Source organism: Hippocampus zosterae, chromosome 3 (genome assembly GCF_025434085.1).
Source record: "Hippocampus zosterae strain Florida chromosome 3, ASM2543408v3, whole genome shotgun sequence".
In the NCBI taxonomy this organism is placed as follows: domain Eukaryota; kingdom Metazoa; phylum Chordata; class Actinopteri; order Syngnathiformes; family Syngnathidae; genus Hippocampus; species Hippocampus zosterae.
The window spans coordinates 25265548-25282309 of record NC_067453.1 but is presented as its reverse complement, the minus strand read 5'-3'; the positions used below and the strand labels follow the sequence as shown (position 1 = coordinate 25282309).

The 16762-nt window shown below is 43.7% G+C and overlaps 2 protein-coding genes across 5 annotated transcripts; one reads left to right on the top strand and one right to left on the bottom strand.

Annotated features, from left to right (window-relative positions):
- The first annotated feature begins 395 nt into the window (after positions 1-395).
- On the top strand, positions 396-8645 carry LOC127597591 (twinfilin-1-like). Its single transcript, XM_052060740.1, has 9 exons — positions 396-539; positions 1842-1922; positions 2025-2203; positions 4367-4462; positions 4562-4666; positions 5947-6072; positions 6542-6692; positions 6766-6887; positions 7479-8645. The coding sequence occupies exons 1-9, from the start codon at positions 398-400 to the stop codon at positions 7644-7646; spliced, it is 1170 nt and encodes a 389-aa protein (XP_051916700.1). The 5' UTR covers positions 396-397; the 3' UTR covers positions 7647-8645.
- A 241-nt stretch (positions 8646-8886) lies between these two features.
- Positions 8887-16516, bottom strand: irak4 (interleukin-1 receptor-associated kinase 4). 4 transcript variants are annotated; one of them, XM_052060733.1, is made up of 13 exons: positions 16487-16516; positions 15162-15340; positions 14468-14613; positions 13742-13918; positions 12942-13102; positions 12790-12854; positions 12602-12716; positions 12419-12528; positions 11526-11712; positions 10397-10459; positions 10153-10317; positions 9941-10005; positions 8887-9256 (listed from the first exon to the last, which is right to left on the bottom strand). In XM_052060733.1, the coding sequence occupies exons 1-12, from the start codon at positions 16499-16501 to the stop codon at positions 9949-9951; spliced, it is 1440 nt and encodes a 479-aa protein (XP_051916693.1). In that variant the 5' UTR covers positions 16502-16516; the 3' UTR covers positions 8887-9256; positions 9941-9948. The 4 variants fall into 4 exon arrangements, with proteins under 4 accessions (XP_051916693.1, XP_051916694.1, XP_051916695.1 ...); XM_052060734.1 differs by having other exon boundaries at positions 8887-9248; XM_052060735.1 differs by having other exon boundaries at positions 13742-13915.
- Between the last annotated feature and the right edge of the window lie 246 nt (positions 16517-16762).

The following is a 16762-nucleotide window of genomic DNA, read 5'->3' as shown; positions in this document are numbered from 1 at the left end:
TTTATTGCGTCGTTTTCATATTCTTTCATTATTTATTCATATGGACTCTTTTTTTGAATATTTTAGCAGATAATTCCCCCGTGTGGTCTCGTCACCCAAATACGTGGCTTGAAAGCATTTCGTCATGTGGAATATTTGTTATAATGAGGAAACACCTTGGACTGTATTGTTTTTGTTGTTTTAAAGTTTATGTTAATATATTAGTCATTTTATTTGTAATTTTAAAATCAAATTCGTCGGTACAGATCTATTTTTTCCACGTGTAATTTGAATACGTAGTCTAGTTAGTATATTGATCTTAGATCAAGTGTATTACAGCTTAGAGCTGTTTTAATGCCTACATAACGTACAGTAGTGAATTTATTTTTGAACTTATTTGGTCCAAACTCTGATTAATATGGTGACGTCGCTACCGGGGCGGTTCGGGCGGTTGCCATTCGCTTCCTGCTTCTTGGCTTCCCTGGTTTCGCCTGATCAGCTGCTCGAGCTTTTCCGCAGACGAGACACGGACACAATGTCACATCAGACGGGCATTCAAGGTACAGTACCGTCGCCTTTGTTTGTACCCAAATGAGCTTCACCATTGTAACACTCGGATCGTGCATTTAAAAATAATGGACGTAAGGAGTCAGTCTTAAATTCGCTAATCGCTCCCGGCAGCTAGCTTGAGTTTAGCCATGATGAGTGACGAGAGGTTCACACTTTTGAAGGTATTTTAAGGCGAGTCAGCAGACCCTAAAGGCTGACGGTTTTATGTGTTTTTCCCACGACGATATGGCCCATAGTCGTTTAAATCCTCGGGCGAAATCGCGTAATGGCAGGTTATGCATCTGAATGAACGGGTGACGCCTTTATCCAAACCTACCAGTGACTGACTGACTAAGTGTGTGAGTGACTGGCTGGCTGGCTGGCCTTTTCCACTAGCAAGTGTTTCCACATGAATGGGATCAATTGTTCTCGTAAACACCGTTAAATATATCCCGCATATGACCCAGGTGAATTAATGACCGATCGTGAATGTGTGTGTTTTATGTTATGTGTTGTGTTTATTATTTTACTTTATGTTAACTGTTTTGTAAAGCGCTTTGTTACAGCTGCCGCTGTTGTGAAAGCGCTATATAAATCAGCATGTATTGTATTGTATTGTATTGTTTTGGTGCACATACACGTCCTTTTAATTCGGGTCAAAGTCTAGCCATTGTATTTACATGTATCTGAGGACATCATTGGTCTAATTGAAACACGTAGTATTACATAGTGGATATATATAATACATAGATGTAAATACATAGATGTATATACATAGATGTATATACATAGATATAGACAGATACATTAGTAATAGTTTTGATCATTTCCTCCACAGCAGGAAGTAGCAATCATTTATCTGGGTGATTCTCAATCATTGTGACACAGCACGTTAGTGGGAAATAATGTAATTTCACTTAATTAGTCCCCGATTTATTTGATGTTCATGTAATGTATCTTTGTTTAGCTATCTATGTGGCATCACATAGTGACAGCCGGAACAATTTAATGTTCTTCCACTAGATGGCAAAAGTTAAAATTAACGAGTGTAACACACCTGGTGCCATTCATAAAACAGATAGCTCTGTTTTCAACTTGGTTGGGATATCCGGCACTCTACCACTGAACCATGCCGCCCTGTTGCGCCATTAGCTTGCTCAAGGACGTGTTTTTCTAAACAGGCAGATAAAAAAATTACCTGCTTGTTCAGTTGGACCCTTTATGCATGTCGAGGCAGTAGAGCGAGCCAATTATTTTTGTGCACGTACTGTAATTAAAAAAGTTAATTTGGACTCCCAAATGCCTTTCCCCAGCTGGCAATGACGTGAAGGAGATTTTTGCCAGTGCCAAGAGTGGAGACGAGTACCGAGTCTTGAAGATCATCATCGTGGATGGTAAGCGCCCTCTGAGATTTTGCCCAAATTACAATTTTAATTTACAACAAGATCACATGTACATGCGAGACGGTGACCTTTGACGCGTGTGTGCTTCTCCAGAGCAGCTGACAGTTGCAGACACCAAGAAGGCGTCAAAGAAGTGGGACCAGGAGTACGATGCCTTAGTGCTACCGCTGCTGGAGGACTCCCTTCCCTGCTACATCCTCTACCGGCTGGACTCCAACAACAACCAGGGTTACGAATGGATCTTCCTCGCATGGAGTCCCGACCACTCTGCCGTAAGGCTGCTTTTATTGAACCGGTTCCAGTATCGTATTTTGCCGGATTATAAATCACTCTGTTGTATAAATCGCATCAACCATAAAATGCATAATCAAGAAGGGGGGAAAAACATATATAAATCGCACTGGAGTATAAGTCGCATATTTGGGGGGGAAATTTACTTGATTAAAATCCAACACCAAAAACAGACATGTTATCTTGAAAGACAAATAAAAAATTAGAAGAGCAGGCTCAACAAGTGCATGATATGCTAACGTTACGTGACGCATAAGCAACGAATCGAGAACATGCCTGGTATGTTCACGTAACATTAAGTTATTCAAATAACTATGGAATAAAGAACATGCTAACAAATTTACCAAAACATCAGTGTCACTCCAAATCTCTAAATCCAATGAAATCTTCATCCCGTGTGTCACTTTTAAACAACTCCACCGACTCCTGAGGTAGAGGATGCGACATTTCCTCGTCGCTTACGTCAGACTCTTCGTTGACTTGTCAACACGGGCCTAGAGCGCCCTCTTGCGGTTTAATGTGAAAATAACACCTGAAATGACATCATAACATTTGAATAATTTCACACATAAATCGCTCCAGTGTGTGCGATTTATCATCCAGAAATAATGATACTATCATTCCCATGCAGAATAGCCAAATGAGTAATGAAATGCTGCTTCTGCAGACTGAGGAATGTTACGAGGACATAATCGGTGTAAACTCAGCTTGACGGGTGCAGGACGAGTCAGAGCTTAACATTCTTACCCGGTTCGCTGAAAAAGCGCAGGCTCAGGCTTGTCTGGATTTCAAAGCACAACTGTGCAGTTGTGGCTCGTTTTCTTGATGAAGAAAAAAAATACATCAATAAATCCCAATTCATACTTTTGAGGGTTGCTTTTACTTGGAAGAATACAACCAAATTTTTTCTGAAAATATAGCCCCCAACTGCACGGTGACATTGCGGTTAACGCGTCAGCCTCACATTCGAGATGCTCTGCTAGAATCTTTTCTCTCCTTGAAATCAGGGGTCAGCAACCTTTTTGAAGCAGAGACCTTCTTGGGTGTTTGTATTGCTGCAGATGATCAAGTCATTTGCAATAGTTACGTGAAACCTGTTGTTTCTCTACATGACCGTAATAATATACTGCCACCTGGTGGCCATTTCACACATTCACAGAATTCATCGTGACGCATGAACTGTGTAATTAATGCTTTACAGCAGGGATGTCCAAACTTTTTGCCAAGGGGGCCAGATTTTATGTGGTAAAATGTCGGGGGCCGACCGTGGCTGACATTCTTTACATTGAACAACAATATTGTTCAACAAATTTTAGTAAGCCACTCTGTTTCACATTTCCGTTTTTATTTTAATTTCAACAATCTTAAGAATTTCTTTTGGTTCATTTGAAACAGGTATATCACATGCAACTGCTTATTCACTTGACTTTTTCTTAAACAGAAGTCTCCTGAGTGCAAATTGATTGATTTGAAACAAAATGTATCACCATGACTTTTCAATAGTCACAAAACCTTTGACTCAAACAACAGGGAAATGAACAAGCAATACACATATCCACAACTGCAAGGATCATTTGAAATATGACATATCAGTCAATATAAACACGGAGTGATGTCTTGATAACTCGTGAGTGATGCCCTCTAGTGTCTAAATGCTATTACTCATTTAGTGAATGCTATTACTCATTTAGCCACTAGAGGGAAGCAGTACTCTATGAAACATCACTCACCAGTCTACGAGACCTCAGTCAATGCAACACGTGTTCCATTGCGCCCAATCTGCGGGCCAGACGGCACTGATTTTATGACAGGGGCCGAGGGCCGGATGAAATTCGACCGCGGGCCGGATTTGGCCCGTGGGCCGGACTTTGGACATGCCTGCTTTACAGTCCATTATGATATTAAACTTTTTTTTTTTAAACGCAGTATCATAGAGTGCCATTTTCCTGACTAAAAACACATTCTAAGTCTTGTTTACATGGCGAGGGAAGCCGGAACGCATCAATGGTTTTTCCAATCATTTCAATTGGGAAAGATGATTTGAGTTACACGTATTTTGAGTGTGGAGCGTGGTCATGCTACAAATCAAACGGATCTCAAGGCACCACTTTTTCAAATGACCATTTGTTTGTCCGTCTGAACAGGTGAGAAACAAAATGCTCTTTGCCGCTACCAGAGCCACACTGAAGAAAGAGTTTGGTGGCGGCCACATCAAGGATGAGCTTTTTGCCACGACAAAGGTTGCTCACAATTCATCGTTCATCACATTCCTGGCCAAACCAAGTCAAACGCGTCATTGTGGCTCGGCTCTTCAGTAAGCAACACTTTTGTCCCCGCAGGATGAGATCAACCTCAGTGGATACAGGAAATATCTGCTGTCGGAGTCGGCTCCGCTGCCCCTCACCGCTGCCGAGGAGGAACTGAGACAGATTAAACTACACGAGGTACACACTCAGACCGGAGTGTGAAAGTCTGAAATGTCGGCCACGCAGTCCAAATGTGAACGGCCGTGGCATACCTGTACGATAGCCAACCTCGGATTCCCGATGCTATTGCGATCAAATCACATCGGTGGCGTTCAGTAAGATGAGCGTCACGTCCTTCTCCAAGGGCCCAAGGTCAGCAGCAGCGTGCTTGCCCGGCAGTTACAGCGCAGTGCAAAGACGCTGACTCTTTAGAATGTTAGAAGGGGGGGTGGGGATGGGTTGCACCTATACAGAAACTTTGTTCTTTCCTGGTGAGAGCAAGAGAGCTTTGTTCAATCAATCGTACGCTGGCTGGACCGTTCCCAGTTAAATGACATCCAATATGAGAGGATTTTGTCTTTGACCATATATGGAAATGTATGCAGGCAAGCACACACACACACACACACACACACACACCGGGAGTGAGGGGTGTGTTTACACCACTCGCTAAAGGGAAGTAACATAAAGGCTTCCGATTCTTGGCAACCTAAGCAGATATTTCTACGGTCTGTAGTCGTGTTTGGTATGCGGGGTTCCCCCAGCAAGGGGCTTGGATCATTTTTTGCATTGCATTTCGATTGACGTGACGACCCTACTGCTCCTAAAATATGAACACACTTCCCTGAATGTTTTTTCAACCTTTATCGAGCGAGACGAATATCACGGCAAATTAAAATTGAATGCGAAAGTAGTCATGTGACAACAGTATGAGGAAAGTAGTAAATATAGTAGGAATAATTTTAAGGTTGGGCGGCCCGGTAGTCCAGTGGTTAGCACGTCGGCTTCACAGTGCACAGGTACCGGGTTCGATTCCAGCTCCGGCCTCCCTGTGTGGAGTTTGCTTGTTCTCCCCGGGCCTGCGTGGGTTTTCTCCGGGTGCTCCGGTTTCCTCCCACATTCCAAAAACATGCATGGCAGGCTGATAGAACACTCAAAATTGTCCCTAGGTGTGAGTGTGAGTGCGACTGGTTGTTCGTCTCTGTGTGCCCTGTGATTGGCTGGCAACCGATTCAGGGTGTTCCCCGCCTACTGCCCGAAGACAGCTGGGATAGGCTCCAGCACCCCCCCCCCCCCCCCCCCCGCGACACTAGTGAGGATCAAATGGTACGGAAGATGAATGAATGAATGAATGAATAATTTTAAGGTTGTCATACCATACTTTGTTCCCTTTATAAGAAAGTAGTAATTTTCAAATGCCATCTTCTCTCGTGTGTGTGTGTGTGTGTGTGTGTTGCATTGCATTGCATTGCATTCAGGTTCAGACGGACATCAGTGTGGACAGTAAGCACCAGACCCTCCAAGGTGTGGCTTTCCCCATCCACCATGCTGCCGTCGCGGCACTTGAGCGCTTCAGGGACAAGGAAATCAACTATGTGCAACTGGTGAGTGTTCGGAGAGGTCGAGCGAGCGGGGAGGTGACAAAACGCGCCCGTCTGCCTTTTGTCACGTCCTCTATGGAGACAATGTGTTAGCGAGCGGACACAATAGCGATTGTATTCATCCGAAAGGGCCGTTTTGTGTGGGTTGTGGTCATCGCGTCACATGATCCGAGTGTTGAGTACAAAAACGACAATTGAGCTTTGCGCTTTCTGCTTGACATTTTGTCCCATGGTAAATATCGGAAATCCAAACTCATTTGCGCTGGCTTCAAACTGTCTCAATCCGAAAACACTGCAGCCATGTTTTTAATAGTCAGACAAGCGCAAACTAAATAAACAAAATAATCGATTTCTGGATTGTGGCTTTCAAGGTTCTACTCTTGTCGGTTTGCGCTGCTTTCCAGCAAGTTTGCGATTCTAAAGTCTACTTGAACATGATATCGACTGGTTCGTTCTTTACCTCGGCCGCCAGCAAGTAGACGCCGAAAAGGAGCTGATTTGCTTGTGCAGCACCGAGCCGACGGACCTGAGGACCCTGCCCTCGAGGATCCCCAAAGACGCCGCTCGCTACCACTTCTTCCTCTACAAGCATTCCCACGAGGGTGACCGCTTGGAGTCCACGGGTTGAGTTGACTCAGGGCTGCGGGTTCTCTACTTGCGCAGCGCCCTTCATTGATTCTTTCCCTTCTTTTGCAGTTTTTATTTATTCCATGCCAGGGTACAAGTGTAGCATCAGGGAGAGGATGCTCTATTCCAGCTGCAAAAACCCTCTGGTCGACATGGTGGAAAACCAACTGAAGATAGAGATCGAGAAAAAGGTGGGGGGGGGGGGGGGACTTTCTATTCCACGTGGCATTCTACTGCTTCTGCTCCCCTCACCCTCGTGAAGCTAAATAAGGTCAACTAAATACTTGAAACAAAGCTGTTGGTATATTATGAAAAGAGTACTTGGGCCACATGGGCATGATGAGGGAGGGGTGCGGGAGAATTATACAAAAATTTTAAAATATATATTTGGGAAAGAAATATTTTTTGGGGGGGAAGCTGCCATCTTTACAGAATGAATTAGTAAAATTAAAAAAAGGTAAAATTACAAGACAATTAAGCTTTTTTACAACTTGGGAATTTTGTTTAAAAAAATGGCATTTTATAATTTCGCCATTTCACGAGGGTGAAAAAAAAATCTGGACTTTGTAGGGAAGTCAATTTTACAAGAATGCGTTTAAATACCAAAACATTAAGTCAGGATTTTGTGAAGCTGCACTTTCATCAACGATGGAAATTCATGCGTGGTCATATGAACAACATCCCAACGAAACCTCTTTTAGGGTTTGTTCAATCACCAATCAATGTAAAACCAAAAAAATCGAAATGCAATGACTCACGCTTGCTCTCCATCCCTCCCTTAGTTGGAAATCGACAGCGGCGATGAGCTGACCAATGAATTCATGTATGACGAGGTGCATCCCAAGCAGCACGCGCACAAGCAGGCCTTCGCCAAGCCCAGAGGTCCTCAAGGGAAGCGGGGCGGCCGTCGCATCACCCGACCCCCCGCCGACGGCCAGGAGGACGATTAAAACAAGACTTTGGCACCGACAACCTGTGCACGTTCCATACTGGAGCATTCCTGAGATTGAGGTGATCACATTTGCTTGTTTTTATCACGGAACGTAGAAAAAAAAAAAGGAAATAAAAAAAGGATGACAACCTCACATTCCCCCCTCCCCAGCTATGCACGCAGAGGACAACTAAGCAATGGCGTATTTCAGCAGTTTCCCATTTGTAGCTTGCCAAGTGGAAGCCGATTGATCTCTGATTACATTCCCGATGATTTGAGCCCCTTTTTTGCCAGACTGTAGTGTGACTAATGTGAACTCGCACCAACATGACAACATTCTCCCCTCAATTTTTTTTTTCATTTTGGGGGGGGATCAGACCCCCAAATTCCTCGCAACTTTCGTTCCTTAAAGTCCACTCCTTAGTGTGTTAACTGTGCATAACCTCGAGGTGCTTCGAAAGCAGAGATGATGTAATGATCCAGATCGTGTCTCCTGATTAATTTTAATAGTGCATTTTATATTGTAATTTTTTTTTTGGTTCGATATAACTGGTTTACACGGAGAAAGGAAAAAAAAATAATCTGCTGAGAAACGTATTTTTCTATGCAAGTGCTGTAATTGTACATATTGTAGCCACGTATCTGTGTGTGAGTGTGTGGGTATGTGTGTGTTGTCTGGTGATGATGTCGCTGAGGGGCTTCCACTAAAATGTCATCCATCGAAAGTCATGTTCGACGCGATCAGAATCCCAGAGAGTGAGAATGGGGTTGGGGGTGCTTGCTATGGAATAGGAAAGGGAATATTTGTGTCGATTAAAATGTTGTCACGGCCACTCGTTTTACTGATGACTTAACATTAGGCCAACTACCAAGCTCGCCTCGTGTTCAAAACCGGGCATGGAATTCCCGTTCGTATTCATCGTGTCGTTAGAATTGGAGAAGGAAAATGATGTTTGGTCTTTCTTGTTTTCCTACAGATCTTTTTTCTTTGAAAGAGGAAATAAAAATATTGAAATTGCACATTCTCCGTGTGTATTTGAGCGCTTTGTATGTGTCAAGCAGTGCACAAGGTCCAGACTTGGGAGGGGAAAGGGAATTTTCGGCGAGGTTCTAACCCCTGGAAATGGTCAACCATGTGCATTTCACAGCCATTTTGTAAGCAAAAGCACCGCAAAATGATTTATGTGCAAGATATAAAAGAATTCAAAGTAATTTCCGTGGCTTGGGATGTAATTGGGCATAAAAGTGATACAAGTCAACACTTTTGAAAACATTTTAATTTGGACATTTTGATGGAGATGCTTTGATCAGAGGGCGGCCCGGTGGGTCCAGTGATTACCGCGGTGACCTCACAGTACACAGGTACCGGCTTCGATCCTGGCACCTGTCTTCCTGTGTGGACTTTGCATGTTCTCTCCGGGCCTGTGTGGGTTTTCTCCGGGTACTCCGGTTTCCTCCCACATTCCAAAAACATGCATGACAAGCTGATTGAACACTCTAAATTGTCCTTGGGTGTGAGTGTGAGCACGGATGTTGTTCGCCTGTGTGCCCTATGATCGTCTGGCAACCGGTGTCCCCCGCCTACTGCCTGAAGACCGGCTGGGATAGGCTCCAGCACCCCCTGCGACCCTTGTGATGACAAAGCGGGTAAAAAAAAAAAATGGATGGATGCATTCCTGTTTTGGATTTCACCCCATGGAAACCATGTCAAACCAGACTCGAGAGTATTACCATTTGCAAATGAGTCAGAAGCCTGACAAGCATGTGGACTTGGAATATAAATCGCAGATCAGCACTTAACAGTCAGGAAAGACTTAACCGGTGGTGCACTGACCTTTTTGCTGGCATACTGGCTCATGGATACGATTTAAGTTCATGAAGTTTTGTGTGATTATACACAGTAAGCATTTCAAAACACTTAAGCCTGTCAATCAGGGTCAGTTCTTATGTTGTTTATTTTTACATTCATAATTATGTCGGGCAGCCCGGTAGTCCAGTGGTTAGCGCGTCAACTTGATTTTGCGCTTTGTACTCCCTGGGCCTGCGTGGGTTTTCTCCGGGTACTCCGGTTTTCTCCCACGTTTCAAAAATATGCATGGAAGGCTGATTGAACACTCTCAATTGACCCTAGATGTGATTGAGGGCGTGCATGGTTGTACGTCTCTGTGTGCCCTGTGATTGGCTGGCTAACAATTCGGGGTGTCCCCCGCCTACTGCGCGAACATAAGCTGGGATAGGCTCCAACACCCCCGCGACCCTAGTGAGGATGAAGTAGTTCGGAAGATGAATGAATGAATAGTTATATGTCGTCACCTTTATTCTTATGCGTGAGACTCCAGTGAAATGGTTTTGACGACTCCATTGAGCTCGGACAGCACCTGTTGACACAAATGGCATTATCTGTTGTGAAATTACGTTTTAACCCTTTCATGCACCCTGTGAACTGATAATGTGACAAGCTATCCACTGTACAAACCGCTGTCCCTGAAAGGGTTTTAAAAAACGGATACAACAAAACCCTTAACCTGTGCGATGAGCGGCCGCCTGTTCTTCCTCTCGTGGAGACAGTTGCTGGCCACGGAGTAGACGCTCCGCACTTGACTCATGTCCCAGTCGCTCATGCGCTTGTCCACAAAGGCCTCCAGAGTGAACTCCTCGTCTTCGTCGTCAATGTCGTGCCTCATGTCCATCTGCCGCAGCGAGGCTTGTGTCATTGTCGGGAGCAAAATCAAGCCAATACTGTAGTAATAGCTCGAATATTTGTATTACCAAAAGCTGCGGCTCGCGGCTTTCATCTGCTGGAGAGAGTCCGGACAGTATTTCTAACAGCACCTGTAGACGCAAAAAGAGACAATTTCGCTCATAGGAAGGGAGCCTTACATCAGCGTTACAATAGATGCTGGGGAAAATAAAGACTTTTCAGTCTCCGGTTTTTGGGGTCGTTGATTGAAAATGGAAATAGAAATTTGCCTGTGAACATCAAAAAGAAGGCTTCGGAGAAAGTGCCGCAGTCGGATGACGCAAAAGCTTTTTGGTATCAAATCGATGTGGCGGTTGCCAGATAAAATAATGTGGGGACGACTCCAGATTTGGTCAATTTTAAGTATATACTGTATATATATTTTTTACAAATCAATACTGTTGCACACTCCCCACGTGGGCAGTGAGCAAAGGTATTATTTACGGATAATTGAATCATCTAAAACGGGGGTCGGGAACCTATGGCTCGTGAGCCATATGTGGCTCTTTTGATGATTGCATCTGGCTCACAGATAAAACAAAATATTCTCGCTTGTTTAACGGATCCATTGATTTTATTTTATTTTTTTTCACTGCTCATGTCCTGTTTCAGGGCTGCAGGAGCAATTTTGATAATACTGATCTAATTACTAATTTCCTGCGTAAAAAGGTAAACGCCTCCTTTTGAATCAGCCCGCTCGGTCATTAGCTCAAAGCTAATCCTTCGACGAATAAGATGGCGAAAAGAAAAAAAGATGACGAGTATGGTACACTTCAGGACAAATGGACCGAAGGATTTGCCCTTCTGGAGAGAACAGGTTCCAGCAATATGAAGGTTATGGAGTGGCCAAGTTGGTCTCCAGACCTGAACCGAAAACCTTTGGTGGAAGCTAACGCTTTGAACTTCCTTGTGTCAAGCAAGAAACTCTTTTTGAAAGGTTTTTAAAATGTCATCACGGCGCTTCCGCCAAGTCATCTTATATTTTTGGATTGGGATCAAATACTCACATAAGTATGTACTGAATTATGCACAATGAGAACATACAGGGCACTAGAACAGAGCCCTGAGGTACTCATGGTTTCTGAGAGACATTTGTCAAATACATCATCAAACTTTAAGAAACCACGCTCGGTGTTTACGTGTGAATCTACAGCTCACCACTCCAAAGCTGAAGACATCCGATTTTGGCGTGATCTCCCCCCTCAGAGCCTCGGGTGCCATGTAAGCACAGGTGCCGACGATCCTTTCTGTTATCATGGTCGACGCGGTACCCTTAGCCGAGGCTCTCGTCAGGCCAAAGTCTGAGATTTTGGCCACCAAGTTTTCATCTAAGAGGATATTTGCGCTGCAGAAGAAAACGAGAACATGAGTTTGCACATGCTTGGCGGCATCGGTGACTCACGTGTTTTGAGCTCACATTTAAAGACAAGTTTGACATTTTGGGTTTGATCTGCTCACTTCAGCGAGAGGAGACTTTTCACCCGCCTTCAAATATGATACAGCCAGAAGCCAAATGACTGAAAACCAGCTAGTGAGCTCGCGAGTCAACATTAAAGGCGAACATCCAAACTTGAGCGCCGCTTCTGTCCTACAATTTCAAAACCAGCATGTGTCGAGAGACCGTATATCTGAATCACGAAATCTTACAAGACTTCCCGCACAAAAATGTTTTTTGTTTGTTTACTGGAGTTGTATATTCCATTTAAGAATGTTATATTTAGGGCGTAACCAATATGGGTTGCTCACCTAATCATTGTTAAAAATAAATAAATGAATACGATTTGCTTTCTTTTGAATGACAGGTCCATAAAATGACAAAATTTATGGATTTAAGGATACAATGTGGTGGTATAAATGTATTTGGAATAAACAATGGGACCAGTGTTAAGTGCTGTAAATGGTTAGCATATATCGAGGTAAAAACAATGGGCAAAATAATCGAAATTTGCCGATTGAAGGGTGTCCCACAAGGGATCAAGGTTGGGCCTTTTACATTTCACAGGATTTATAAAAGTACATAAAAACCTCAACAGTAGATCACATTTATCTACCTTTTCACGTCTCTGTGGACATGATGGTTGCTATGCAAATACTCCAAACCTCTTGCTGTGCCATCAGCTATCAAGCACCTCTGTCGCCAGGACAGTGGAGGACTACTTTCCTATTAAAGTAAAAAAAAAGTCAAAATTCAAGAATAAGACAATGGAGTCTGTGCGGAAGTAAACGGCGCTCACAAAGCAAGCTAGTCTGTCCAGCAAAGATCCATTAGACATGAAGGCATACACCAAACACGGGTATTGTCCATCACTGGAGTAGCCCACCATATCCACCAGATTTTCATGTTTTAATCTGCCCGAAAAAATAAAAAAATAAGTTACTATGGATTGTTTTTCTAGAGCCAGGAACTCGCTTACATACTCACAAAGTCAGCGTTTGAACTTCTTGGTTGAACTGAATTTGCAGCTCATCAGGCGAGATGTCGTCGATCTGCACAAACCCGATTTGTCACTATCATTTGACGACGATCTGCACCAGCTGTGATTTGGGAGCAAGGTGATTTTTTTTTTAACTCACCAGGTTGAGTTTTTTCACAGCCACAGGTTTGTCCCGTAGGAAACCTTTAAAGACGGTCCCAAAGCCTCCTTCCCCGAGCCGGCGCCCGCCGTCGGACGTGGGACGCCCGTCAAAGTTTCCGGTGATTTCCATAAGCTCGTTGTAGGAGAAATTGGTGAAACCTGACGCATGGTCGCGAAAAATAAGTACTGTGTGTTAACGTGTTGACAGTTTGAGGATCATCATGGCGTGATTTCTGCCCCATCCATCCATTTTCTCTTGTGCTGGTCCATCTGACTTTGGGTGCCAGGCAGTGTCCAACCTGCGCTTACGCCAATGCCGTTTTACTGCCCTCTGCTGCTTCCTTCCTGTAATTAGCCAGTGCCGCTCACCTGAATATAACTTTGGGAGCGGTATGAAGCACTGCAGAATTAAACTTCAAATCTGTTGACCTCACAGTGCAGAGGTATCTTGATCCCGGTACCTCTGCACTGTGAGGTCCACACCCTTCCTGTGTGGAGTTTGCATGTTTTCCCCATGCCAGTGCGGGTTTTCTCTAGGTACTCCGGTTTCCTCCCACATTCCAAAAACACGCACGGCTGGCTGATTGAACACTCCAAATCGTCCCTAGGTGTGAGTGTGATCGCAGATGGTTAACCCTTTCGGTGTGCCCTGCGATTGGCTGGCAACCGGTTCAGGGTGTCCCCCGCCTACTGCCCGAAGACGGCTGGGATAGGCCCCAGCACCCCCCGCGACACTTGTGAGCATAAAGCGCATCGGAAGAAGGATGGATGGATGGATAAATTAAATAAATGTTCAACCTTGTGTCTGGTCTGGGTGACTATTCTGCAGCTGGACGGGAGTCTGCTGTTCATTAGCCACGGGTGCTAACGTTGTCTTCTTTGTCTCAGCCACCGTCCAGGTCGGCAAAGTTGGAGGTGCGCGGCTGGCTTCTGCTGCACGACAGACATGCGGTGTCTCCATGGAGAACACCTCTTCTGAGCATGAGGGGCGGGGGGAGAGAATCACAGATTTTGTTTTGAAAATGTCATTAACGATAAAAACAAAACATGAAGAGGATCGAAACTGCCTTTACAAATTGTAATCGGAGGTTCCACCTGAACTGCTTCCTCTTTTTCCTTCACTGGAGCAGTCCAGGGTCCGAAACGGACTCATACTATAACTCACGTCATTACATGCAAGTCAATGCAAAAAAATAAAAAAATAAATTGTCCCCAAATTGATAGGAAGTTGAGGCACTCTGTACATGTATGGAGTGATACCCTCCTCGTCGGATGAGAGAATTGCGTTTACAGCATTGACCTGGCTGAAAGAGGTTTGTACACCCACACCACCGCCAAAAAAAAACTAGTAAGGTCAAGAGTCAATCACCATTCAGTTGTTTCTGAAACTGTACCTGTTACTGTACCACAAGTGTTAGACAAAAACAGTTTCCACTAAAAAGATGTGATACATGAATTGAGTAAAATGGCTCGATGCCATCCCAACCGCCAGACTCGATTGAGAATACAGGTAATATGACGTACCAGGTGACAGCACACTGGCGGCCGCCAGTAACTTGTGACTCTTGAGAATGTCCGCCAATTCTCCCACTGTGGCGTTGAACATGCCCCAGTCACGGAGCAGCTCCACTGTGGGGCTCTTCCCCTGAGCAACAAGGCCCTCAAAACGCCTGCAAGCACAGTTGATAAACTGAAGGCCACCTGAGCATATGTCCATAAATCTCAAAGATGAAACCATACAAGTCTAGGTACACAGGGGCATTTCGTGAGACCAGTTATGGTTCTTTTCTTTTTCAGCGCTGACATTATTTGGACAAATGTGCCAATTCTGAATAGATAACACTATGAAAAAATATATATAAATAAAATAATATATTTAAAAAAAAATAATTAGCAATCACTTTTTGAAAACAGCGTATAAAGTAAAGAGTTGTTGTCTATTTTAGAACTAAAATGCCCTGTGTTACAAATTGCATTTGAGTAAAATGTGTACTTTAAAAAAAGCGGTACCGCGGAATACCTCGTTTGTTTATAGAGTGTTACAATTTGGTTATTTTGTATATCTTTATTTTGCTTCTTGCATGAATCGATGTGTATAGGCATACAGAGAGGGTTGGGGAGGTTTCATCAAGATACTGTATATTATGAAGGGCTCACAGTATGACGGATGTTATTCAAAATTGAAGATAGCGCGATCGATCGGGAAACAACAGCATACCTGACATGATGCTGAGTGTAGCGCAACTCGCCGTTGGACTTCCGGATGGAAATGATGACGTCCTTCCACCTGTCCCCTGGGTCTAAAAAGTCGGACACCAGACGAAGTACACTGTAGGGCAGTTTACGAATATAAGTCGAGCGGGTCACCGTGTCGTTCATTGTGTCACAAAACACGAACTGCGTGAGTATTTACGCCTCTCTACGACGACATGTTTTACAAGTGTGGACTGGTCTGTGTGTTTTTTTCCAATGTTGCGCAACTTCCTCAAACAATTGAGGTGCCTCCTCTTCCTTCGTGTTTCTTCAACGCGGATATAAAACCAACATGGCCATGAAAAACGTTCATTCTTCTCTTTTTTTTGCACACCCAGCATCCGAATAGGAGAATATTAAGAACACTGTTGTGTTGTTGGTGTTTTTGTGGAGTTAAGATGGTTTTTTTTCAGATTGTTTGGAAGTCACTGTATCACAGCGACATCCAGTGGATGCAATCGGGAATACAGTTCATTCGTCCAGATAGGTCCCCAGTAAAACTTAATCGTCCCCCAAGTCAATATGGAAGGTTAGAAACAAAACAAACAAAAAAACCCCAAACTGATTGCCAAAACGCATAAAAGATGAAAAATCAAAGAAAATAACACATGAAACGATTTAATAATGATGTGCAAAACATTCCTTTCACCCCCATTTTGAATGTTTTAACATTGTAGTGGGTGACACAGTACTCAATAAAAACAAGCTCATTTGAAAGGCATTAGTGAGTCTTTCAACTCGGAGTGACTGAATTCTCCCACTTTTAATAGTTTTTTTACATCCTCACAATGCACATGGCGAAAATTAAACTACATGAAAAGAAGACATCACTACATAATCTGCAATTAAGATATATTGCAGGAACGAGCGTAATTATGGTAATTAGTGTGCTTTTGTTGTGTGTATCCTTATTTTTCTTTTGTACCCATCAACCTGGCTTTATGAGCTCATTCAAACGCTCAGCTGGGAGTCATGAAAGATGTGAGCGGGTCTGTGTGGCTTGATGAAAGCGATTCTGTGCCCTTACTGTAATATTTGTTTCTGGGAAAGCAAAAAAAAAAAACAGGCCTAAGAATGGTTCTCAAATGTTTTACACCAAATAGGTACCACCTAAGAATGCATTTGCTCTTGAGGTACCACCAAATGACCAACAAAAAAAATGCAATCACGTGGTAAAAAACAAGACAGTTAGCCTTGTATGTTTTTGTATTAGTGTATTAGCTAATTTGAACCTGGAATGACAGAAATTCAAAGGTGATAAAGACGCGGTTGTCTGTTGTCCTGTGTTACAGAGGGAGGAGACATCGAACGAGAGGAGACGGAAATAAAAAAGTCTGTTGCGGCTTGAAAACAAAGCCAGGTTGCAGGTGAAGTGCTAGGCTCGCCTAAATCAGCTTGGAGGAGCTCAGCCTGAGAGGAAGTGATCCGAGTAAGTTATGTGACACCCTCAGAGACGATTATACATGAGCTAGTGAGGACCAATCTCGTCATCGTGATTGGCAGTCATCAATTTCTACCATTCAAGAGTCCCACAAATTTTGGCTCGATTAACACTGTGTGTGTAAG